This window comes from Magnolia sinica, chromosome 2 (genome assembly GCF_029962835.1).
Source record: "Magnolia sinica isolate HGM2019 chromosome 2, MsV1, whole genome shotgun sequence".
Classification (NCBI taxonomy): Eukaryota; Viridiplantae; Streptophyta; class Magnoliopsida; order Magnoliales; family Magnoliaceae; genus Magnolia; species Magnolia sinica.
This window is the reverse complement of record NC_080574.1, coordinates 20,775,873-20,801,850: the sequence shown is the minus strand read 5'-3', so window position 1 is coordinate 20,801,850 and position 25,978 is coordinate 20,775,873. Positions and strand designations below refer to the sequence as shown.

At 41.2% G+C, this 25,978-nt stretch overlaps 1 protein-coding gene across 3 annotated transcripts in view; it reads right to left on the bottom strand.

The window, feature by feature from the left end:
- LOC131236569 (uncharacterized) overlaps positions 1-17,806 on the bottom strand; it is a 60,349-nt gene extending 42,543 nt beyond the window's left edge. For all 3 annotated transcript variants that reach the window (XM_058233839.1, XM_058233841.1, XM_058233840.1), the window contains exons 1-3: positions 17,499-17,806; positions 12,062-12,213; positions 10,289-10,380 (exon numbers count right to left, since the gene is read on the bottom strand). In XM_058233839.1, the coding sequence (XP_058089822.1) occupies positions 10,289-10,380; positions 12,062-12,213; positions 17,499-17,679 (425 nt within the window). In that variant the 5' untranslated portion in view covers positions 17,680-17,806. The remainder of the gene's footprint in view (positions 1-10,288; positions 10,381-12,061; positions 12,214-17,498) is intronic.
- Between the last annotated feature and the right edge of the window lie 8,172 nt (positions 17,807-25,978).

The following is a 25,978-nucleotide window of genomic DNA, read 5'->3' as shown; positions in this document are numbered from 1 at the left end:
AGAGCTGACTACTGTGGTGCGAAGCCACACTCATCCTGATTCACCCTCACGTTCTACCTTCCATATTTCTCCTCCTATAACCATCCTCCCTGCAAATCCATCAAAATTTTGCAGACGTTTCTTTTCTACAGCAAATTTCTGAAATTTGCCCCTACAAGAGGGCTGAAACTTCGGCGGAGCACCGCGCACAAACCAATCGTCGAATCGTCGCGAAACTTGGTCGTTTTGTGGTCCACCCCTGGCCGACCAGGGCCAAGCTGACAATTTTCTAATTTGTGGGCCCCACACACGTGTGGGACACCACCAACGCACGTGCGTCTGGGCCTTCACTGTTGTCCACGCGTGTGGTGCTTCTTTGGTTCGTCTCTCTCCTCTCTTTCACTCCTCTTTCACCCAAATCCCTCATCCTAACCCTAAATTATTCAAATCCCCAATTTTATGCCCTTTCCTCAACTTTAGGGTTCTCTGAATTAAAATCTATGAATCTCTTGGATTGGGGAATTATTTTTGTGCATGTGTGGATGAATTTACCCTTCTTTGATTATTATTTGGTCTATAATTTTGATTGATCCGGCCCTAGCATGTGTAGGCCTAGATCCGCATAAGATTCCCTTAGATTGAGTGCTTGAACTTTTGTGTGGATGTGGAATTTTGTGTAACTGTTTTTGAATTAGTGTGATCTAAAGACTAAAAATCTTGCACATCATACTTGAATTTCATGTCTTGCATCAAATTTGGTATCAGAGCACAAGGTTTTTATAAGGGAATGCATTGCATGTTTAGGGTTTAGTTTGTTTGTGTCCATTATGCATCAAATTTCATCATATAGAGCTGTTTAGAGGTCCATAATTCCTGATATAAGCTGCTGAATTTTCTGCTATCAGAAAATCCCCATATCTCTTTGCTGGATTTTCTGTTAATAGATTCTTTGGGCAGATAAGTTGCTGGAAATTGAGTAGTATTGTGTCCTTTTCCCCATATAGAGTTCTATAGGAGCATTTAGTCTCATCTAGGCGCATATAGTCGTATTAAAAGGCCCTTAAGTTGAGTTAGTAGTTGTATGCCCACACGTACGGGTCGTGGTTTTGGCTTGCACCCTACACTAAATATGGAGCAATTGCAAAAGTCAATGAACAAGCTGACCTAGCAATTTGAGTCTTTGGGTAAGCGCTTGGAACAACGTATGGACCAACGCTTTGAGCAGTTTAATGTGCGCGTTACCCAACTAGAGACCTCCGCCAGGGCAAACCCCACTATTGGGGAAGATGCCCAATCTCAGGCAGGTGATCAGGAGGTTAGACCAAGGAATGGAAGTGGTCAAGGAATTGGTCATGGGCGCGCACCCGTGCACCCACCCTACGAGGGACATCATGATCAATATGACCCAGATGCGTAACTCCTCAAGGGAGTTAGAGTAGATGCCCCTACGTTTGATGGCCACTTGGACCCTAAAGCCTTTTTAGACTAGCTAGTGGATATGGACCACTATTTTGAGTGGTATGACATGTCGGATGCTCGTCGAGTCCGATTCGCCAAGATGAAACTTGTGGGCCAAGCAAAGAGGTTTTGGGCTACTATATAGCGAAAAAAAGAAAGAGCGAGGGAGCTCCCAATAGTCCACTGGGGAAAAATGAAAGAAACTCTTAAGGAGAAGCACCTCCCTTTCTCTTGTCGCTTACGGTTGATTGAGGAATGGCAGTCTCTTCGACAAGGTTCCATGAGTGTGGCGGAATACATTAAGAAGTTCGAAGAGTACTTGACCAGGTGTGAAGTTGATGAGGATCCCGTACTCACCCTTGCTCGATTTAAAACGGGCCTCCGTTTTGACATTAGGAGAGAATTGCTCGCCAAGGACAGACACTATTGAACAGTTGTATCAAGTAGTATTAGAAGTCGAGCAATACCTCAAAGCATCTGTAGAAAAGCGATTTGACTTTCGCGATTCTAGTGCTAAGGCCAACCCTTCTAGGGCTAAACCTAATACTGGATACCAAAACAAATCTTCCAACAGTTCTCAGTTCAGGCCCAAGGATGATAAGGGTAAAGAGATTATCAGGTGTAGCTCACGTGGAAGTGGGGCAACTAGGTGTTTTAGGTGTCGGGGGTTTGGTCACTTTACCCACCAGTGTGGCACGAAAGAGGGCACCAAGGTGCTCCTTATTGATGGGCAAGTAGAAGAAGTGCCCCCAGAGAGTGACGGCAAATAAGAAAAATATGAGCCAGTAGAAACCCCTAGTGATGAGGAAGAGGGAGCGCATAAGTCTGCGACCCTCACAGTTGTACGTTATGCCTTTGCTCAATCCAAGAACACTAACAATTGGCACCGCAACATGATCTTCTATACTTATGCAAAATGCAGGGAAAAGAGCTATAAGATGATCATGGATAGTGGTAGTTGTGCCAACGAGACATCGACTAGCACTGTGAGCCATTTGGGCTTGAAGCTTGAAGCCCATCCTCAACCCTATAGAGTGTCCTAAGTTGATGAAACTTTCATTCCAGTCTCGCACCGTTGTCTTGTTCCTATTCAGTTTGGATCATATAAAGACACTTTGGTGTGATGTTGTTCCCATGGATGTTGGTCATATCATTCTGGGTAGACCTTGGCTCTATGACAGGGATGTCACCATATTTGGTCGTTCAAATGTGTGTACATTCTGGTTTGAGGCAAGAAAGTCAAGCTAAATCCACTTCCATCCAAGAACACAACTGGAAAGGAGGCCACCACACAGAGTGGTGAGAGCAGCCCAAAAGAATTGAAGGAGTCAAAGTCCAAATCCAAACATCTCCATATTCTAAATGCCAAAGACTTTAAGCGAGAAACTGATGCGGACTCGATGGTATACGCCCTTGTGGCTAGGGAAAGTGTACCAAAGGCTAGTGTAAAGTTACTCACTGAGGCCATTCAGGTAGTGGATGAGTTTCGTGATGGCTTTCCTGATGATCTACCGAATGAGCTTCCCCCTATGAGGGATATATAGCATGCCATTGATCTAATCCTGGGGCGACTCTACCAAACCTCCCTCATTACAGAATAAACCCAAAGGAGCATGCAGAGTTGAAGAGGCAGATTGATGAGCTCCTAGAAAAGGGTTTCATTCGAAAGAGCATGAGCCCGTGTGCCATGCTAGCCCTTCTTACACCTAAGAAGGATGGCATATAGAGGATGTGTGTTGATAATAGGGCCATCAACCAAATCACAGTCAAGTATCGGTTTCTCATACCGCGTCTTGATGACATGTTGGATATGATGGCCAATGCTACTATCTTCTCGAAAATTAACCTCAAAAGTGGTTATCACCAAATCCGTGTACACGCTAGTGATGAGTGGAAGACAGCCTTTAAGACGAAGGATGGGCTATACGAGTGGCTAGTTATGCCTTTTGGGCTGACTAACGCCCCAAGCACTTTAATGCTTGTGATGACCCAAGTGTTGAGACTCTTCATGGGGAAGTTCATGACTGTATACTTTGATAATATCTTGATTTGTAGCATGACCAAGGAACAACACCTCAACCATTTGAGGCAGGTTTATGGGATCCTTAGCCGAGAAATTATACGCCAACCTAAAGAAGTGTGTATTTTTATCTAGTAGTGTTATCTTCTTAGGTTTTGTTGTGTCAACTGAGGGCATATCGACAGACCCCGAGAAGGTCAAGGCCATTGTCAATTGACCTGAACCCCGCAATATTCATGAGGTGCACAGCTTTCACGACTTAGCCACCTTCTATAGGCGGTTCATTCGAGGCTTCAGTTCTATTATGGCTCCCATCACGGATTGCATAAAAAAGGAAGAGTTTCAATGGACAAAGGCAGCCTCGAAGGCCTTCAAGGAGATAAAGGTCAAGATGACCAAAGCTCTAGTCACGCGACTTCCAAATTTTTCAAAAGCTTTTGAAGTCACATGTGACGCTTCAGGAGTCGGCATAGGAGGAGTACTTAGTTAGGAAGGGTATCCTGTTGCCTTTTTTTAGTGAGAAACTGAATAAGGCGAAACAAAAATATTCCACCTATGACAGAGTTCTATGTAGTAATGCAACCACTACATCATTGGCGTCATTACCTATTGCCGCAAGAATTCATCTTATTCTCAGATCATGAGGCCTTGAGATATCTAAATTCTCAAAAGAAATTAAACCCTGGGCATGCTAAGTGGGTTCAATTCCTTCAAGAGTACACTTTTGTGCTTAAGCACAAGGCTGGTGTAAAGAATAAGCCTGCCAACGCGTTGAGTCGTCGAGTCGCGTTACTCAATTCCATGAGTGTCGAAGTCACGGATCTCGAGCGCATGAAAGAAGATTATTCTGAGTGTCCAGATTTTGGAGTTGTATATGCATCGTTGTTAGAGAGTCCATCAGGAGCTAGCAGTGAGTACTTGATTTTAGACGGATATTTGTTTAGGAGTGACCGCTTGTGCATACCTCGCACCTCCCTCCGCGATTTTCTTATCTAGGAGTTGCATTCAGGTGGGGTCGCAGGTCATTTTGGTCGAGATAAGACCATTGCCCTAATGGAGGATAGGTTTCATTGGCCAAGCCTCAAGCGAGACGTGGCCAAAATTATAAGGTAATGTCGTACTTGTCAACTGGCAAAATAGAAAAAGCAAAATACAGGATTATACACACTTCACCAGTTCCATTTATCCATTGACAAGACATTAGTATAGACTTCGTGCTTCGACTCCCCAAGACTATTCGAAAACACGATTCCATATTTGTTATCGTGGACCATTTTTCTAAAATAGCCCACTTCATTCCTTGTTCTAAGACCTCTGACGCATCCCATGTTGCTAAGCTGTTCTTTAATGAGGTCGCCAAACTGCATGGGTTACCAAAAACCATAGTGTCTAACCGTGACGTGCGATTCATGAGTTACTTTTGGAAGACACTATGGCATATGATGAATACTAGACTCCAATTTTCTTCTGCCTACCACCCTCAAACCGATGGTCAGACTAAGTTGATCAATAGGAGCCTGGGGAGTTTGCTCATATGTTTAGTGGGGGAGCACACCAAGACCTGGGACACCGTACTACCTATAGCCGAGTTTGCATTTAATAATTTTGTCAATAGGTCCATAAGTCCTTTTGAAGTCGTTACTGGTTATAAGCCTAGGAAGCCTATTGATCTTGTCCCTGTGTCACTGTCCCATAGGCCATAAGAGTCTACAGAGTCCTTTGCGCATCACATTCATTCATTGAATCAAGAAATCAGGAAAAAAAATCACTACTAGTAATGAACATTAAAAAATTTCTACACACCAGTATAAACGTTTCAAGGAATTCAATGTAGGGGACTCTGTGATGGTCCGCATTAGGCCCGAGCGGTACCCTCAGGGGGTTGTTCATAACTTACACGTGCGTAGCGCCGGACCTTTAAAATTATAAAACGAAACAGTCTCAATGCATATGGCGTAGATCTTCCACCTTCCATAGGAATTAGTTCTACATTCAATGTGAAAGATCTAATTACTTTTCAGGAGACCACTGATACTTTGTCCGGCCCTTCGCCCAACTATCCTGATTCTCCAGACCTGTCCCTTGATCCATGGCCTCTTTCCGACCCTTCTTCTCAGCCTCTACCTCTCATATCTACCCTTCTCACACCCAGAGAAGAAATAGAGGATATTCTGTACCATCAAATGGTATCAATGTCGGACGACGGGTTTCAGAAGTATCTGATTAAGTGGAAGTCACACCCAGCTTCAGACAGTCCGTGGCTCACTGAGGAGGAGCTTCAGAGACTTGATCTTAACATCTTGGAGCAGTTCAGGAGATTTATTTCGCCAGTGGCGAAATCTTCACAGCTGGGGAGAGTTGATGGGGATATCACGCGCACACCCACACCCCCCTATGCATGTACGCAAGGAGGAGAAGGGCCCCACCATCGATCTGGATCGATGACAACATCCAGGGAGGGCCTCCTAGTTAGAGGACTGCATTTTGGTTCGTTGGGGTGGACTCGATAGTCATGTGAATCCCACCATGGGTTCTCATGATCGTGGCCCACTATTCTAATTAATCTAGTACTTTGGGTTTTGCTTATTATTGTTATTAGGAATAGCTTGGACGATTTAGATTGCTTTAATTAGTTGTTATTTTTTATTACTTCGTCTCCAAGTAATAGGTTGCGCACATGGCACGAGTTTTGAGGTATAGGGTTTTATTATAAATAGGCACCCCTTGTAGTCTTTTTTCTCATGAAAGATTAATAAAATTTCTGCGTTTTTTCTGCTTCCCTGAGTTTCTGAGTTGTGGAAATCCAATTGGGTGTGAAACCCTCTCTTCCTTAAAGGGCTGACTACTGTGGTGCGAAGCCACACCCATCCCGATTCACTCCCATCTTCTACCATCCATATTTCTCCTCCTACAGCCATCCTCCCTGCAAATCCATCAATATTTTGCAGACGATTCTTTTTTACAACAGATTTCTAGATTATGGCCCTGCAGGAGGGTTGAAACTTCGACAAAGCACCGCACATAGACCAATCGTCAGATCGTCGCAAAACTTGGGAGTTTTGTAGTCCACCCCTAGCCGATCAAGGCCAAGCTAGCCATTTTCTGATTCGTGGGCCCCACACACATGCGGGACACCACCAGTGCACGTGCATCTGGGCCTTCACAGTTGTCCACGTGTGTGGTGCTTCTCTGGTTCGTCTCTCTCCTCTCTTTCACTCCTCTTTCACCCAAATCCCTAACCCTAACCCTAAATTACTCAAATCCCCAATTTTATGCCCTTTCTTCAACTTTAGGGTTCTCCGAATTGAAATCTATAAATCCCTTGGATTGGGGAATTATTTCTGCGCATGTGTGGATGAATTTACCCTTCTTTGATTATTGTTTGGTATATAATTTTGATTGATCTGGCCTTAGCATGTGTAGGCCTGGATCCGCATAAGATTCTCCTTGATTGAGTGCTTGAACTTTTGTGTGGGATGTGGAATTTTGTGTAACTATTTCTGAATTAGTGTGATCTTAAAGACTGAAAATCTTGCACATCATACTTGAATTTCATGTCCTGCATCAGTTGCATTTCAGGGGACCACTGATACATTGTCCAGCCTTGCACCAAACCATCCTAATTCCCCAGACCTTTCCCTTGATTCGTGGCCTCTTCCCGACCCATCTTCCCAACTTCTACCTCCCATACCTGCCCTTCCCACACTCAAAAGTTCCTGATCAAGTGGAAGTCACGCCCAACTTCAGACAATGTGTGGCTCACTGAGGAGAAGCTTCAGAGACTTGATCCTGACATCTTGAAGTGATTCAGGAGTTTTCTTTCGACAGTGGCGAAATCTTTGTAGCCGGGGAGAGTTGATGGGGACGTCATGTGCACACGCACGCCCCCCACCCTACGCAAGTACTCAAGGAGGAAGGCCCCACTATCGATCTGAATCGACAACGACATCTATGGAGGACCTCTTAGTTAGGGAGCCGTGCTATGAAGCATTGGAGTTGACCCGATCATCATAGAGATTCTAGCATTAGATCTCATGATCGTGGCCCACTACCCTAGATGATCTAGGATTTTGAGTTTTGGTTATTATCATTATTAGAAATATCATGAACGGTTTTTATTGCATTGATTAGTTGTTATTTTTGTTACTTCATCTCTAAGTAATAGTGTGCGCACATGGCGCGGCTTTAAGGTATAGGGTTTTCTTATAAATAGGCAACCCCTTGTAGGTTTTTTCTCATTGAAGATTATGAATAAAATTTTGCATTTTCCTGCTTCTCTAATTCTGAGTTGTAGAAATTCAATTGGGTGAGAAACCCTCCCTTCTTCGAAGGGCTAACTACCGTGGTGGGAAGCCACATCCATCTCAAATCGCCCCCACCTCCTACCCTCAATATTCATCATCTCCCACAGCCATCTCATCTCCAAATCCATCCTTTTTTGCAGCTAAACCTTCTTCTACAGCAGATTTGCAGAATCAGGCCTTGCAGGAGGGTTGAAACTTCAGCGAAGCACCACGCACACACCGGACCATGGATCGACGTGAAACATGACGTGAGGGTGAACCTCCCCTGGCTGACCAACCCCTAGCTGGCCATTTCCAGTTTCATGGGCCCCAAACACGTGCGGACAGAAACCCACGCACGTGCGTCTGGGTTGGGTTGTTGTCCACACGTGTGGACTGTCTCAGGTTATTCTCTCTCCCCTATTTCACTCCTCTCTCGCCTTAAATCCCTAACCCTAACCCTAGATAATCCCAAATTCCAAGTTTTTCCAACTTTTGCAAACCCTAGACTTTCCCCGAATTGAAACATGGTGAATCTCTTGAATTGGAGAACAATCCTTTGCAAGAGTGGATGAATCCTACACTCCTTTGGGCATTGTTTGGTTCATAATTTTATTTGATCTAGCCCTAAACGTGTGTAGGCTTGGACCCCCAAAGATTCCCCTTGTTGAATGTTTGGTCGTATGTGGGACGTGGAATTTTGTGATTGTTTAAAATTGGTATGATCTAAAGCTTGAAATCTTGCATGTCATATTTAATTTCATGTCCTGCATCATGTAGATATAAATGTTTTATCATTTATATAACATTAGCCAAGAAAAAAAATCTGTTGCATGTGTCAAAGCACAATAACAAAAGAAATATCTGCATTTGGCTTCTTCGATGATCGAAATCACCAATTACAAAGTAATAATAACTGGGAGCAAGCTCACACTAACATATAATTGGGAGTTCTTTAAATCCACTCATGGAAAGACGATTCAGACCCAACACAATAAGGTCGGCCCAAGGGAAATTTTGACACTTGATTCTTGTATTGGCTTAGTTTCAGAAATGTAGGATGATGCTAACTAATGTTTGCTTGATGTGTATGGGAAGTACCGAATCAGTCAATCACTTTTTCATCCAGTGCCCGTTCGCCAACCAGGCATGGAGTGGTTTTCTCAGGATATTTCATCTCCTGGGCTATGCCAAGTTCAGTTGGGAGCCTCCTTTTGGCTTGGCTTAGCTTGGTGGCAGTCTTATGGGCAATATGGGAAGGAATGGGGGCTATATGGTGGCTTAGCTTGTTGACAGACTTATGGGCGATATGGGAAGGAAGGAATGGGAGGTGCTTCCAAAATTCAAGCAATAATGTTGATTGGGTCTCAATAAGGGAGATGGGTTTTGTTGTTGAATGGGCATTGTGTATTGAAGGGTTGAAAGATTGTATTTTTCCTTTTTAGGTTATATTTTGCACCACCTCAGTGGTTCTCTTGATTAAATTACCATTACCTTTCAAAAAAAAGGCAGTTGACATCGTTTGGTTACCAGTATCTTCCTCAGAACATCCTGCATTTCTTGGGAAAGATAGCCATAGGATGAACAAGCATAAAGCCATCTTGATGACTTGCAGTGAAATTATATACCTTTTGAATTTTCCTTCGTGGCAACAATAACATTGGCATTAGTGTTGACCAAGATCTTCAAGAAGATATGAAGCACATGAATTTTTTTATTGTTCAATTGTCAGGGGTACTTGGCAGAAAGTACCCCTCACGTCCCTCTAGTCATCAGATAGCCTATATATTCACTAAGGACATGCCAAAAATTTGACACTTTGTTAACAAACTGTCGCTCAATAATTTAATAGTTCCATTTTGGCAGATAATGGTGATCATTGACGTTTATCAGATAACCTTTATCTATACCATAGAACTAATTCACATGCAGGAACAAATGCACGAGGGAAATGATTTCCTGGAGTCCGAAACACTAGCATTGCTACAATAACTGTTGGGTGTAGGATGGCCGATGGCGAGATGCAAATAGTTAAGTACTGTACAGCTATCATAGTCTTGAGTATCTACCTCTCCAGAGGTCGCTTGTGAGAAGAGACATTAAAGTTGTTCCCCATAGACACACTATGACTGTTACAACTTACAACAAATATTTAGGATACATCAGAGATATCAGCAGACAACTGAGAAGTGCATAATGAAACAGACAAATGATACATGATAAAAAAAAATAAAAAATAAAAAATGTTTCCATCGGCCAGTGAATATTAAATCCATAGATATGGTCCCTACTGGTACACAATAGAGGCAGTAGCTAATCCATGGTTCGAAGACCATCAACAATTACAAATCGACCAAAACTGATGCAGAAAGACATGGATAATTTAAATTTAATTTAGCACAACCAAATGAAATAACCACAAGGAATACTTCCTAGTTTTTTTGATTAAAAAAAAAAAAATACTTCCTAGTTCTGACACAGATTATCAAATCAATAAACAGTGTAAAAGGAAAATTCAGTCAAAATAAAGTGTTTCCTGGAATATTACCTATCAGCAATTTTCCCAATTTCACCACCCAGTGCATCTACCTCATGTACCAGTTGAGATTTTGCAGGGCCACCCACTGCAGGATTGCAAGGCTGTATATCATAAAAACCAGTAATTACAATGTAATCTTTCAAGATCTATCTGGGCTTCTTATTGCCATACTCGATTTTCATAGTATAATAAATGTTAGTTTTTTAGAGCCCAGAATGACAATCTTTAAGTTTAAAAAAATGCGGACGGGTGTGATGGTGATTTCACACACACAACACATGAACTGTTCAGGTAATGAACTTCTCGTGGTATCATTCAAGTGTAACCTATTTCAACTAACTAACAAATTACATAAGCATGCCCACAATACTCCATGGCTGCTTTATAGCATAAAGTCAAGGTAGAGAAATATGGCACAAAGAACAAAGGATGGGATCCAGGAATCATCCGTAGGTCCCCAACTTCTAATTTGAAAGGAATTAGTAGGTATAGGCAGCTGATTGAAACAGTGGGGGAAGATCCATAAGGAGGGTTTCAGGTTTTCAGTCAATAACAGAATATATCCTGTTATTGGAAGATGAATGGCTAGGGAGCTGCCCTTTCACTACCAGTCCTCCTAAGCTATACGGAATGGTTCTGGAAAGATGCATCTCAGTGGAGGACTGCTTGGTTGGAGTGCGCTGGGATAGTGATGCAGGACAACTAACCACTTGCTCTAAAAGCTCGAACTGATAGAGCGTGGCGAATCAATCCCTTTTATCTCCATAGCCCAGGTCAGGTCCTCGGCAGAACCCCCCTCGTGGGCCCCACTTCACATTGGTCCCGCCTCGCATGGGCCGCCCACCCCAAGTGTGACCCTGCTTCACACAGGCCACCCCACACAAGCCCGGTGTGAAAAATGCCCCTGCATTGGATAGGTTGTCCTGGAATATTGTTCTAAGAAGACATTTGAAGGAAGAGGAGATAGATAAGTTCCATATCCTTCTTGGCTTGGTAAATGGAGTACGTCTTTCTCCATTAGTGGCTGACAAGAAAGTTGGAAAAGGGACGCATCATGCCAGTTTTCTGCCCCTCTATGAATACGCTTCATATGGCTATTGATCAGACAAAAAATCTTGACAGTGGACAAGCTGCAACATCGCCATGTGGCGCTTCCTAATAGTTGGGTTATGGGGAAAATCATAATAAGAACCCGGTCCCCATCTGCTTCTTCACTGTCCAGTAGCAGATGCTGCTGGATTTTTTTCCTTGCAGAGTTCAAGACATCTTGGGCCAGGAATGCTTCCTTAGAAGAGGAATTTATGCAATGGATAGCCCAAGCCAAGGAAAGACTCTGTGGAACATAGTGCCTTTTTCTTATTTGTTGGGAGATTTGGAAAGCGGAACAATAGAATCTTCAAGGATGCTCATATACCCACATGCTCTGATGAAGAAAATCAAGGTTCGATTGTCAAATGGGCGTCGCAGTCATTTAAATTTTGTGGGATATCTGTTAGTGAGATAGGGAATGAGTGGTCCAATCTGGTGGGCTAGTGCCTCAGCCTATCCCCATGGTTAAACATTTCGTTGAACCTGAGGAAGTTGGTGTCTACCTCCTTCCAATGTTTGTAAGCTTTTTGCATTGCATTTTATGCTAGATTTTTCGGATCTTATCTTTTAATGCATTTTAGTTATTTGTTGTGTGTGTGTGTGTGTTCCATGGGTCCTTGTCCCACAGACCAAACATCAATAAATCAACCAATAACAATAATAACCTCGATAAATATAGATAAAAACATAAACCTGCCATGCAATACGATCAAGATTTAGTGTGAGCAGGAGAGTCTTTGCACCAAGACGTGCAGATGCAAGAGCAGCTTCACATCCTGCATGTCCTCCTCCTACCACAATGACATCATATTTCTCTTCTACCACTTCAACATGATTCTTCCAATCTACAATTGATCAAAACAGAATATTTATGCCGGCTTGACAGATAAATGATGCAGGGTTTTCCATGGTTCCACCTCCCGAAATTGTTAATGAGAAAAAGAAAAGGACATCTCATCATAAAACTAACATACAAATCCAAACTAAATTAGAAAATAAGAATGTATGCCAATTGCAGAAAGGTAGGTCATTGTCAAGCAAACTAATCTAGTCAACAAACCCAATGAAGTCATAACATATTGCACAGTACTACTTAAAACAAATTCCACATACATCCAAGATGCATGAATGGCATTTTGATGCTTCAATATATTAAAAACCGTGAAAAATATCACGTTACATATAACATAATGAAACATATTGTCTACAGATTGTGGGGAAAAGCAACTCTAGTACCCTAAAGGGCGTAAAGAAAGAAATCATGTCTGCACGATAAGTGCATTGTGGCAACTTTGAATTTTTATGATACAAGTACAACTTGGCAGGTTGATATTTTAGATTTTAGAGTCAGTAAATAGTAGAACACCTTTTCTGTCAACAAACATGACCAGAAGCTGAAGCAGATATTTAAAACATGCACTCAAGAACTTGCCCAGAAGTAACCAAGTCAAGTTCAGTTAGTTCAATACCAAATATTTCTCATTCCTGGTAATTTTAATTTGCATCTTTTTTCACTGGCAATTGAAATATACAGCTACACGTGTTAGAAGTCCAATTCTGATAAATTTGCAACAAGAGTTCCATATATTTCAATTTGTTGACAATACAAGGCTGCAATTGGATTATCGATGCACTGAAACACATACTTTCACGACTCACAACAAAGTCGTAAGTTGTAAGTGTTTCAAACAAATAAGAATTAGTAACAGTTTTAGTCCTAGGTAAGTGACACTCCAGAGAAGAATTTTAATTCCATGGTTCAACAGTTTGTAATTTTATTCTAGCTCAGTCCATTTAATAGAGACTTAGAAGCATAAAAGAAAAGGGCTTAAGAAACAGGAAAATAAAAAAGAAAGTTCCCTACAACCCGGGTTCGAGGAGAAAAAACTAACAAGAACCTTTTTACAAGATGATGTGTTTGAAGACATTGCCAACTTACAAGAGCCCTCAGATGTTAGATTCTATCATATTATAGGGGAAAGCATGAAAAATAGTATATCACCTGGCCAAGCAGGGAATCGACACCTCATATTTGTGTTGGAGGCCATTTTTGATTGTAGAATGATTTTTTTTTTCATATTTTATAAATAAGAACTTGCATATTATTTTATGCAGGCCCACAACCCACCTGAGCCCACTGTAAGGCCTAGCCCACTTAGGCCCATATAGGCCCCCTATATGGCCCAACAAGACATAGGCCCAATATGTGCTGATTTTTTTACTATTTATCTAAAGATTTGGATGCTTAACTTAAGGATTGTAATTTACCATTTTAGGGAGATATGAGGAGCTGATTTAAAGATGTGATTTATATGATTGAAGATATGAAAGGGATGTGATTGATATGATTGAAGATATGGGGCTGATTTTTAGATATAATTACTTTCTATGTTTGCTTTTTATTATAAGGTTTTTACCATACTACGGAAGATTAGATTGGTTTGAAATAAATTGTGATTGATTTGAAACCAATCTCTTAGTTGGGGGGGGTTTAATTAAATTTTCATTTAAGATCTATAAAAGGATGTAGTAGTGTAGGAATTAGTCATTCGAATATTTTTCTAAGCGTAAGTTTTCTTAAAGTTTTTTTAAGAGAAGAAGGTTGATATCAATAAAGTTTCCTCCCTCTCTACTCCATTTATTCATGTGAGTATACTTTTTTTTTCTTTTCTTTTTTTTCTTTTTTTGCAATTTAGGTATTAAGATCTCCTTGACTCGGTCATCGGATTGCACCTTTTTTGTATCAAAGCGGGTAAGCATTAGGGAACTGTCGACTCTACATCATCTCTTAATGGCTTCAAAAGACGTGACACAAGAAGAGTGTGTGCAATTAATGCAATTGATCCACATACTCACGGAGCGAGTAGATCAACTCACACATGCAGTAGACAATCTCACTAATGAAGTGGGGGAGCTCCAACGTAGAGGGAATATGGAGACCAAAGTTAGAGCATGTGGACATGTAGGAGAATGTCACCGACAAGGTCCTAAACAATAACGGGCAGCCCCGGTTTCTGAAGACACCAATGATTGAACCCTTCAATTGTTGGAACGTGAAAAAGAACACATAAGTACAAATTCCGAAAACGACAAAGAGATCCTCTGAGTCAAAAGAAACGTTGACATCTGAGGTGGTCGATGCATTAAAGTTGGACCTACACTTGAATTCGCCAATGGATTAATTAATGGATCGAATAATAATGATGGTGACATTGATAGACGTACAAGTAAGTCTCAATACTCAAATTGAAACACATTTGCAAAAGATGACTGTGAGTCTGTGACATGAAAAACAAGACAAATGTTTTAGGATTCACAAAGAACTTTAAAATTACAACAAATAAGTTGGCACCCACAAAAGCAAAGACAAAAAATACATCACTTACAGTGGACTCCAACAAAGCTTGTGCCGAATCAATGCTTAGGGTTACACCATCAACTTCTACCAAAGAATAACACGATTCATCATAGAGGTATTACAAATCTAAAGACTGAGATTGGTTTCCAACTTGAGGATGAGTCCTTTCGAAGTTGGGGAGAATTGATGCAGGCAAACGGCCCACTTAAGCCACCGTAGGACCCAACCAACTTAGGCCCATCGAGGCCCACTATATGGCCCAACAAGACGTAGGCTCATTGTCCACCATAGGCCCAACATGTGCTTTTTTTTACTGCTTATTGACAGATTTTAGAGCCAAAATCAAGGATTGTAATTTACTATTTTTTGAAGATTTGGGGGGTTGATTTAAAGATGTGATTTATATGATTAAATATATGAGGGGGATGTGATTGATATGATTGATGTTATGGGACTGATTTAGAGATATAATTACTTTCTATGTTTGCTTTTTATTATTGGGCTTTTTTACCATATTAAGAAAGATGAGATTGGTTTGAAATATATTGTGATTAATTTGAAATCAATCTCTTACTTGGGAGGATTTTAATTAAAGACTCATTTAGGATCTATAAAAGGGGGTGGTGGTGTAGGAGTCAATCATTTGAATATTTTTATAAGTGTGAGTTTTCTTAAAGTTTTTGTACGAGAAGAAGGTTGATATCAATAAAGTTATCCCCCTCTCTACTCCATTGACTCGATAACCTGGTTGCACCATTATGACAAAAAAAAAAAGATATAGCAGCATAGTGTCATATTTAGAAACCTAAGCACCCATGGTTACCATTAAAGTTATGTCCAGATAGGCTATTCTAAACAGATTTGTCTAGCTAATTGCTTGTTTGGATCAATGTTTACAATATTGGTATCGATGGATGTATCGCGCCTTTGGGATAAAGAAACATATCGATTATTACATAGGAAATATTAGATATATCACATAATGTTTTGCTACTTTTTGGGAAACATTGGGAAATTGGTCAAATTTTTCAATGAAACTTTAGGGGATGTTAAAAAAGACACCATTACATACTTAGAAATCAAAAGATGATAAAAACCAAGTGCACATAATAAGTTTCCATTGTATAAGATCATAAACTATGCGATGACTAATAAAAGTGATGCAACCATATTCAAAATCAATTCATATCATTTATAAATCTAGGAAACATATTAGAAGTAAAAGATTTTATTAAAAATGGATTTTTTAAGGTTTTTTTAATTGATTTTTTTTTCAGAAAAACCAAGTGTTGTTGTCGGTATCAATATATCGACGATGTTATCTTCGCTACAATGTGATACATTACGATAAAATTGTCGATATCCAAAAGTCTTGCAACTTTCTACGGGTTCCGTATCACTGAGGTGTGATAGATAATATTGGATATTATCGATATCACAAACATTGGTTTGGATACACTTGCATGGATAGGCTATTTTATTGTCCTGAATGTTGTTCGTCAAACACCCTATAATATGAATGGATGGACAAGCACAAGTGGCACTCATGTACATTTGCCACATTAGCACATGTAGACATGTGGGGCGCTTGTACATTGATAGTGGCACGTGTCAATGCTTGAAGGTTTGCAGTGGCACATGTGGACTATTGAAGATGGACAGTAGCACGTGGCACATAAACAAACCGACACACAATCAGCACATGTGAGCGATTAATGATTGATGGTGGCACATGTAGCGCATGTGGATCCTTAAAGATGGATGGTGGCACATGTAACTACCTAAGACATCAGCACATGTGACATGGTAGCATGATTGATCGTAGTCCTATGGTGTACTTCATTGAAAATGTGGTCGGATAAGAGTGTTTCTACTTGTAGAGATCACACCATCTGGATAAGAGCATGATGCATGGACAACACTATCTTTATTTATAATTATCTTACTTTTTTTGCCAACATGGTGATGACAAACCATGGATAGTGTCTCCAACGGCCACCTGTTCCAGTGGTGCTATCCGGACAGAACTTTGAAGGTTAGGTAACCAAACAGACTCTAAGGGTGTGTTTAGATGCACAACTGACTTGAATTGTGAACATTCAATTCAATCAAGGGTAGAAAATGAAATTGTAATGCCATATCCAAGATTCCATGATGAGGTAGCCAAACGGGCAGAACTTTGAAGGTAACCAAACAGCCCTAAGCATGTGTTTAGATGCACAACTGACTAGAATTGTGAACATTCAGTTCAATCAAGAGTCAATAATGAAATTGTAATGCCGTATCCAAGATTCCATAACGAGGACGCACCCTCAACTGCAGTTACACGTGTGAAATCTCTTTCATGTCCAACTTGAAAGCAAAGCAATTGCAACCTGAAAGGTATTTATAATTTGCTTATTTCCAATCTACTGAACTAGTCACTCCAATTCCACTCCGTAGTGCGTCTGCAGCCTAAATATTGATACATTTTACTGCTGTATGGTTGTGTAGATGATGTATTCGTGCCTTTTTTAGAGTTGCAACTGGGCTGGGCTGGGCTGGGCTGGCCCAGTTGCAGCCCTGGTATTCTGACCAACAAAGAACGTCAAAAGAAGAAATTTACAGAACTATCCGAGTACCAGGCATGCACGCAGAATGTGAGAATCCGAATCAAGGAAGGGAATATAAAAGAATGGTTGTCCGCGGACCAAATAAGTTACCGCAACAGTGTTAGTGATACTAGAGAAATGAAGAATCTGATGAGATGAAATAGCGGAGAGATTTGCATGCCTGTTGTGGCGGAAGCGACGATGCTGAAGGTTCGGCAAGGCTTCCAATTGAATGAGGTGGGTGTATGGCGGAGATTGCGTCTGAAGACGCATCCGATACGGGGGAAGGCGGGAAGGGGAGGAGGGAAGTGGAAGAAGCAGGAAAAGCGAGGGAGATGATGAAGAATAGAAGCGGCTGTCATGTGTTTGTAGAAAGGCCAGTGAGAAAAATAGAAATGGAGAGGAGAAACAGGAAGAAGCGCACTTCAATTCGTGGTCCGAAGGGGTGTTTTATGCCAGAGGAGAGATGCGGATGGATGCTGAATTTTCGTAGGGATTTTTATAAAATAATACCCAACTATTTCAGAATTTTTATTCTACTGCCTTTTTTCAATTGCTTTTCATCGTACTACTCGTCAGTTTGATCAAGGAATTTTTACAAATTATTCCCTCACTAATACGGTATTTATATCCCGGTCCCTTTTTTAAATTACTTATTTATTCGAGATCATCAAAACTATCGTCGAAGAGGTACCTTTGACAAAAATAACAAAAATGCCCATCAATACGCCCCAGCTGTACGGATGGCTTGCCAAAGGTCGAAAATGGCCCTGCTTGTTCCGTCAACAGATCGGTGGTGCTCGAAGACGAGCGCTGACACTCCTCGAACTCCGAGTGGTACGAACGGTTCAAAAGATATCAAAGTTACATGGGCCCCACAGTTACGTATTTATTATATCCACAACGTTCATCCATATTTCGAGATCATTTGGGAGCATTATCAAAAAAAAAAATCATATCCAAAGATCAAGTGGACCACACAACAAAGAGCAACAGGAAAATTGATTTTCACCGTTAAAAATTTTGTAGGGCCCACCATAACATTTATTTTCCATCCAATCTATTCATAAGGTCACAAAAGCCTGGATGAAGAGGGAAAAAAAATTTCATAATGATCCAAAACTTATGTGACCCCTAAAAGGTTTTCAATGGTAGACGTTCAATCCTCCATAGCCTTTTACAGTGTGGTCCACTTGATAGCTAGATCTGTCTCATTTTTCGTCTCAAGCCTTAATACTAGTTCGTCCAATATATGGACCTTTTGGATATAACACATACCTCATCATAGGATCCACAAAAAGCGGCAGAGATTACAAAAGTAAAAAATAAATAAATAATAAACAAATATGCGAGGAACATATGGTTATGGTGTTTTCTATAGCTACGGATTATAACCGTAGCCATAGCCGTAGCCCTTGCCGCTTCGATATGTCCTTTTATATGTATCGAAGCTCTTTTCGATTAATCGAAAAAAGTCCAGAAGTGTCCAGCGAGTTTGCCTCAAAAATCCTGTAATTTTCGATGCATATCAAAGAGTATTTAATATGTATCGAAGATGATATGACCAATAGCTACGGATTATAACTGTAGCCATAACTGTAGTCTGTACCGATTTATGAAATTTTTTTATTTTTGTATTTTTTATTTTTTTACATAGATAAATTTATTCAACCTACAATTTTCTCTAATACATATTTATATAAATATGTATATATAAGCATATAAAAAAAAATTTCTCTCTTTTTTTCATTTATTTCTTTATTCATTTAACAAGAATATCTCCTAAACTAAAATTAGTTAATTGACGTACCCTATATGATTTGGGGGTAGGAGAAGCTACTTTAGCCAACCAACCTGGTTATTTTTCAAGATTTCATTAGATCTATGGTCGAAAATCCATTTCATTCACTTCGCGGTCAATTTCAATCAGTTCGCGGTCAATTTCATTCATTTCATTTACTTTGCGATCAATTCCATGCATTTCACGGTCAATCCCAGCGATTCCGTTTTGATTCACGGTCATTTTCATGCATTTCACAGTCAATTCTCTTCACTTCACGGTCATTTGCATGCATTTCGCAGTCAAATTGCTTCAAACCCTGATCATTCTCATGCATTTCACGGTCATCCCAAACTATTATGTGTTGATTCACGGCCGTTTTGAGGCATTTCGCGGTCAATTTTCTTAACTTCACAGTCAGTTGTATGCATTTCGCGGTCAATTCGCTTCAAAGCATGATCATTCCCATGCATTTCACGGTCATCCCAAACAATTCCGTGTTGATTCATGGTCGTTTCGAGGCATTTGCGGTCAATTCTCTTCACTTCACGGTCATTTGCATGCATTTCGCGATCAAATCGCTTCAAACCATGATCATTCTCATGCATTTCGCGGTCATCCCAAACAATTCCGTGTTGATTCACAGTCGTTTCGAGGCATTTTGTGGTCAATTCCCTTCACTTCACGGTCATTTACATGCATTTCGTGCTCAAATCGCTTCAAACCATGATCATTCCCATGCATTTCGCAGTCATCCAAAACAATTCTGTGTTGATTCACGGTCGTTTCGAGGCATTTCGCGATCAATTCCCTTCACTTCACAGTCATTTGCATGCATTTCGCGGTCAAATCGCTTCAAACCATGATCATTCTCATGCATTTCATAGTCATCCCAAACAATTCCGTGTTGATTCACGGTCGTTTCGAGGCATTTCGCGGTCAATTCCCTTCACTTCACGGTCATTTGCATGCATTTCGCGGTCAAATCGCTTCAAATCATGATCATTCTCATGCATTTCACGGTCATCCCAAACAATTTCGTGTTGATTCACGGTTGTTTCGAGGCATTTCGCGGTCAATTCCCTTCACTTCATGGTCATTTACATGCATTTCCCGGTCAAATTGCTTCAAACCATGATCATTCCCATGCATTTCACGGTCATCCCAAACAATTCTGTGTTGATTCACGGTCGTTTCGAGGCATTTCGCGATCAATTCCCTTTATTTCATGGTCATTTGCATGCATTTCGCGCTCAAATCGCTTCAAACCATGATCATTCCCATGCATTTCGCAGTCATCCCAAACAATTTCGTGTTGATTCACGGTCGTTTCGAGGCATTTCGCGGTCAATTCCCTTCACTTCACGGTCATTTGCATGCATTTCGCAGTCAAATGCTTCAAACCATGATCATTCACATGCATTTCACGGTCATCCCAAACAATTCCGTGTTGATTCGCGGTCGTTTCAAGGCATTTCACGGTCAATTCCCCTCACTTCACGGTCATTCGCATGCATTTCGCGGTCAAATCGCTTCAAACCATGATCATTCCCATGCATTTCACGGTCATCCCAAACAATTTCGTGTTGATTCATGGTCGTTTCGAGGCATTTCGCGGTCAATTCCCTTCACTTCACGGTCATTTGCATGCATTTCGCGGTCAAATCGCTTCAAACCATGATCATTCCCATGCATTTCACGGTCGTCCCAAACAATTCCGTGTTGATTCACGGTCGTTTCGAGCCATTTTGCGGTCAATTCCCTTCACTTCACGGTCATTTACATGCATTTCGCGGTCAAACGCTTCAAACCATGATCATTCCCATGCATTCGCGATCATCCCAAACAATTCCATGTTGATTCACGGTCATTTCGAGGCATTTCGCGGTCAATTCCCTTCACTTCACGATCATTTGCATGCATTTTGTGGTCAAATCGCTTCAAACCATGATCATTCCCGTACATTTCACGGTCATCCCAAACAATTCCGTGTTGATTCACGGTCATTTTGAGGCATTTCACGGTCAATTCCCCTCACTTCACGGTCATTTGCATGCATTTCGCCATCAATTCCCTTTATTTTTGGAGGACTGATCACCTGCAACCGAGATACATATACACATACAAATTTCTGAAGGCAGAAACTAGGCTGTGACGTACCACTGGTTGTAGGTGGTGATCATTCCCCCTATTCTCTTAAGATTATAGAATAATTGTACAGATATCGATATTGTGTTTCAACGGCATCATCCTAGCAAACGCTTAGTCTGACCTGAGAGAATATACACTGGGCACTTTTCTTTCAAGTATTTCAATCAATTACTATATCATTTCACGCTCATTTCTATGCAATGTATGGTCAATTTCAACGATTCCACTTCACTTCACGGTCATTTCCATGCATTTCACGGTCAATTCTCTTCACTTCACGGTCATTTCCATGTATTTCACGGTCAATTCCCTTCACTTCACGGTCATTTCCATGCATTTCACCATCAATTCCCTTCACTTCACGGTCATTTCCATGCATTTCACCGTCAATTCTCTCCACTTCACGGACAATTCCATGCATTTCACGGTCAATTCCGACAATTCCGTGCATTCGAGTGTCCAACCTTCCCACACTTGAAAGAAATCGAAATTGTCTGTGATCGATTACCTCCTGTCATCCAATGCCTTTGTTGGTCAGATTGGGAACATTTTCTTGACTGTGCTACCACACCATTTATGGTTGCTAAATGTGACCCAAGTTCTTCGATCTGCTGATGATGGCCCACCTTGTCAACTTCACTTCCTGTACTAGGCAACGGTTGGGATCCTTTCCCATTTGATGTATTGAATGATGCACTCTCTCGGCCATTGACATCTCTTGTACCCCCATCTGTATGTAAACCGGGTTCCTTGCTAGGCAGATGGTAGGGAACCTCCGTTACTTGGAATCCTTCACCAGAAGATGATGGCGGCCCTTTATCTATGAATCCATGGAGTAACATACCCTCCAGTGCATTACCATTTCCTTCTGCCCCTTCATGTAAACCAAGACCCTTGATTGGTGGATGGTGGCTTCCCTCCGCTTCAAATACTTTTTTAGATGATGATAGTGGTTCGTTCTCTATCAACCCATGGAATAACACACCCTCTAAATCACTACAATCTCCTTCTCCCCCTTCATGCAAATAGATATCCTCAATTTTAAGATGGTAGGCCACCTCCTTCACTTCAGATCCTCCACCAGATGATGAAACTGGCCCTCTCTCTATTGACTCATCAAATAATATATCCTCGCGTTTGTCATCATCTCATACCCCTTGTTCATACAAATTAATCCTTTCGATCGGTGAATGGTGGTTCACTTCCACTTCAAATCCTTCACCTGATGATTTCTCTATTGACCGATGCAATATCACATCCTTCAGTCCATTATCATATCCTTCTTTGAGCACTTCAATCAATAGAGATTCTTTACCAGATGATGATGGACAATCATTCTCAATTGACCCATACAACAACATACCCTCGATTCCATCACCATCTCCTCCCCCTTCTTCATTTAAATCGAGCTTCTCGATCAGCGAATGGTGGCCCACCTCCTCCACTTGAAACCCTTCCCCAGTCAATAAGATTTTGGTTGCTGGACCATTGAGGTACATTTTCGATATATCGATATTTACTCGATATATACTTACTTCGATATATCGAAATATCGGAGATATAATCGATAATTGCACTAAAAAAACAGTTCGACGCTGGACATTTTCTGACAATTTTCGATATATCGAAATCTAGTCGATATATCGATACTCCGATATATCGACATCTACTCGATTATCTCGATAATACAATTTAAAAAACATTTTGTCGCTGGACAGTGTGTGACCATTTTCGATCAATCGAATAATAGTCGATATATCAGTCGGTTGTAAGGATGACTTACTACTATTATATCGACTAGATTTCGATATAATCGACAACTTACTCTACCATTAATCGATTAGTTTTGATTATATCAAAGAGTTTCGATATATCGTGTTCTATTCGATATATCGAAGTGTAATTTTTTCGTTTTTTTTTCTAATATGTTTTTTTTAAAAAATTTTATATATATATATATATTTTTTTTTGTTTTGCTTTTTTAGGTTAGCTTGTTAGTACACACCCATGTCGGTACACACTCCATGTTATCCAAGTTGTGTTCATAGTGTGCTTCTTCTAGTCTCTTAAGTTACACGGTCATTTACATGCATTTCGCGGTCAAATTGCTTCAAACCATGATCATTCTCATGCATTTCATGGTCATCCCAAACAATTCCGTGTTGATTCACGGTCGTTTCGAGGCATTTCGCGGTCAATTCCCTTCACTTCACGGTCATTTGCATGCATTTCGCGGTCAAATCGCTTCAAACCATGATCATTCCCATGCATTTCGCGATCATCCCAAACAATTCCGTGTTGATTCACGGTCGTTTCGAGGCATTTCGCGGTCAATTCCCTTCACTTCACAGTCATTTGCATGCATTTCGCGGTCAAATCGCTTCAAACCATGATCATTCCCATGCATTTCGCGGTCATCCCAAACAATCCCGTGTTGATTCACGGTCATTTCGAGGCATTTCGCGGTCAATTCCCTTCACTTCACGGTCATTTGCATGCATTTCGCGGTCAAATCGCTTCAAACCATGATCATTCCCATGCATTTCACGGTCATCCCAAACAATTCCGTGTTGATTCACGGTCGTTTCGAGGCATTTCGCGGTCAATTCCCTTCACTTCACGGTCATTTGCATGCATTTTGCGGTCAAATCGCTTCAAACCATGATCATTCCCATGCATTTCACGGTCGTCCCAAACAATTCCGTGTTGATTCATGGTCGTTTCGAGGCATTTCGCGGTCAATTCCCTTCACTTCACAGTCAGTTGCATGCATTTCGCGGTCAATTCGCTTCAAACCATGATCATTCCCATGCATTTCACGGTCGTCCCAAACAATTCCGTGTTGATTCACGGTCGTTTCGAGGCATTTCGCGGTCAATTCCCTTCCCTTCACGGTCATTTGCATGCATTTCGCGGTCAAATTGCTTCAAACCATGATCATTCTCATGCATTTCACGGTCGTCCCAAACAATTCCGTGTTGATTCACGGTCGTTTCGAGGCATTTTGCGGTCAATTCCCTTCCCTTCACGGTCAGTTGCATGCATTTCGCGGTCAATTCACTTCAAACCATGATCATTCCCATGCATTTCACGGTCGTCCCAAACAATTCCGTGTTGATTCACGGTCGTTTTGAGGCATTTTGCGGTCAATTCCCTTCACTCCACGGTCATTTGCATGCATTTCGCGGTCAAATCGCTTCAAACCATGATCATTCCCATGCATTTCGCGGTCATCCCAAACAATTCCGTGTTGATTCACGGTCGTTTCGAGGCATTTCGCGGTCAATTCCCTTTACTTTACGGTCATTTACATGCATTTCGCGGTCAAATCGCTTCAAACCATGATCATTCCCATGCATTTCGTGGTCATCCCAAACAATTTCGTGTTGATTCATGGTCGTTTCGAGGCATTTCGTGGTCAATTCCCTTTACTTCACGGTCATTTTGCATGCATTTCGCGGTCAAATCGCTTCAAACCATGATCATTCCCATGCATTTCACGGTCATCCCAAACAATTCCGTGTTGATTCACGGTCGTTTCGAGGCATTTCGCGGTCAATTCGCTTCACTTCACGGTCAGTTGCATGCATTTCGCGGTCAAATCGCTTCAAACCATGATCATTCTCATGCACTTCACGGTCGTCCCAAACAATTCCGTGTTGATTCACGGTCGTTTCGAGGCATTTCACGGTCAATTTGCTTCACTTCACGGTCATTTGCATGTATTTCGCGGTCAAATCGCTTCAAACCATGATCATTCCCATGCATTTCACGGTTGTCCCAAACAATTCCGTGTTGATTCACGGTCGTTTTGAGGTATTTCGCTGTCAATTCCCTTCACTTCACTATCATTTGCATGCATTTCGCGGTCAAATCGCTTCAAACCATGATCATTCTCATGCATTTCACGGTTGTCCCAAATAATTTCGTATTGATTCACGGTCATTTCGAGGCATTTCGTGGTCAATTCGCTTCACTTCACGGTCGGTTGCATGCATTTTGCGGTCAATTCGCCTCAAACCATGATCACTCCCATGCACTTCACGATCATCCCAAATAATTCCGTGTTGATTCATGGTCGTTTCGAGGCATTTCGCGGTCAATTCCCTTCACTTTACAGTCATTTGCATGCATTTTGCGGTCAATTTACTTCAAACCATGATCATTCCCATGCACTTCATGGTCATCCCAAACAATTCCGTGTTGATTCACGGTTGTTTCAAGGTATTTCGCGGTCAATTCCCTTCATGCAACTGACCGTGAAGTGAAGGGAATTGACCGCGAAATGCCTCGAAACGACCGTGAATCAACACGGAATAGTTTGGGATGACCGTGAAGTGCATGGGAATGATCATGAATTGATGCGAATTGACCACGAAATGCATGCAAATGACCGTGAAGTGAAGGGAATTGACCGTGAAATGCCTCGAAATGACCGTGAATCAACATGGAATAGTTTGTGATGACCGTGAAATGCATGGAATTATCCGTGAAGTGGAGAGAATTGACGATGAAATGCATGGAAATGACCACGAACTGATTGAAATTGACCGCAAAGTGAATGAAATGGATTTTCGACCATCGACTTGATGGAATCTTGGAAAATAACTAGGTTAGTTGGCTAAAGTATCTTCTCCTACCCCAAAATCATATAGGGTACATCAAGTAACTAATTTTGGTTTCGAAGATAGTCTTGTTAAATGAATAGAGAAATAAATGAAAAAAAGAGA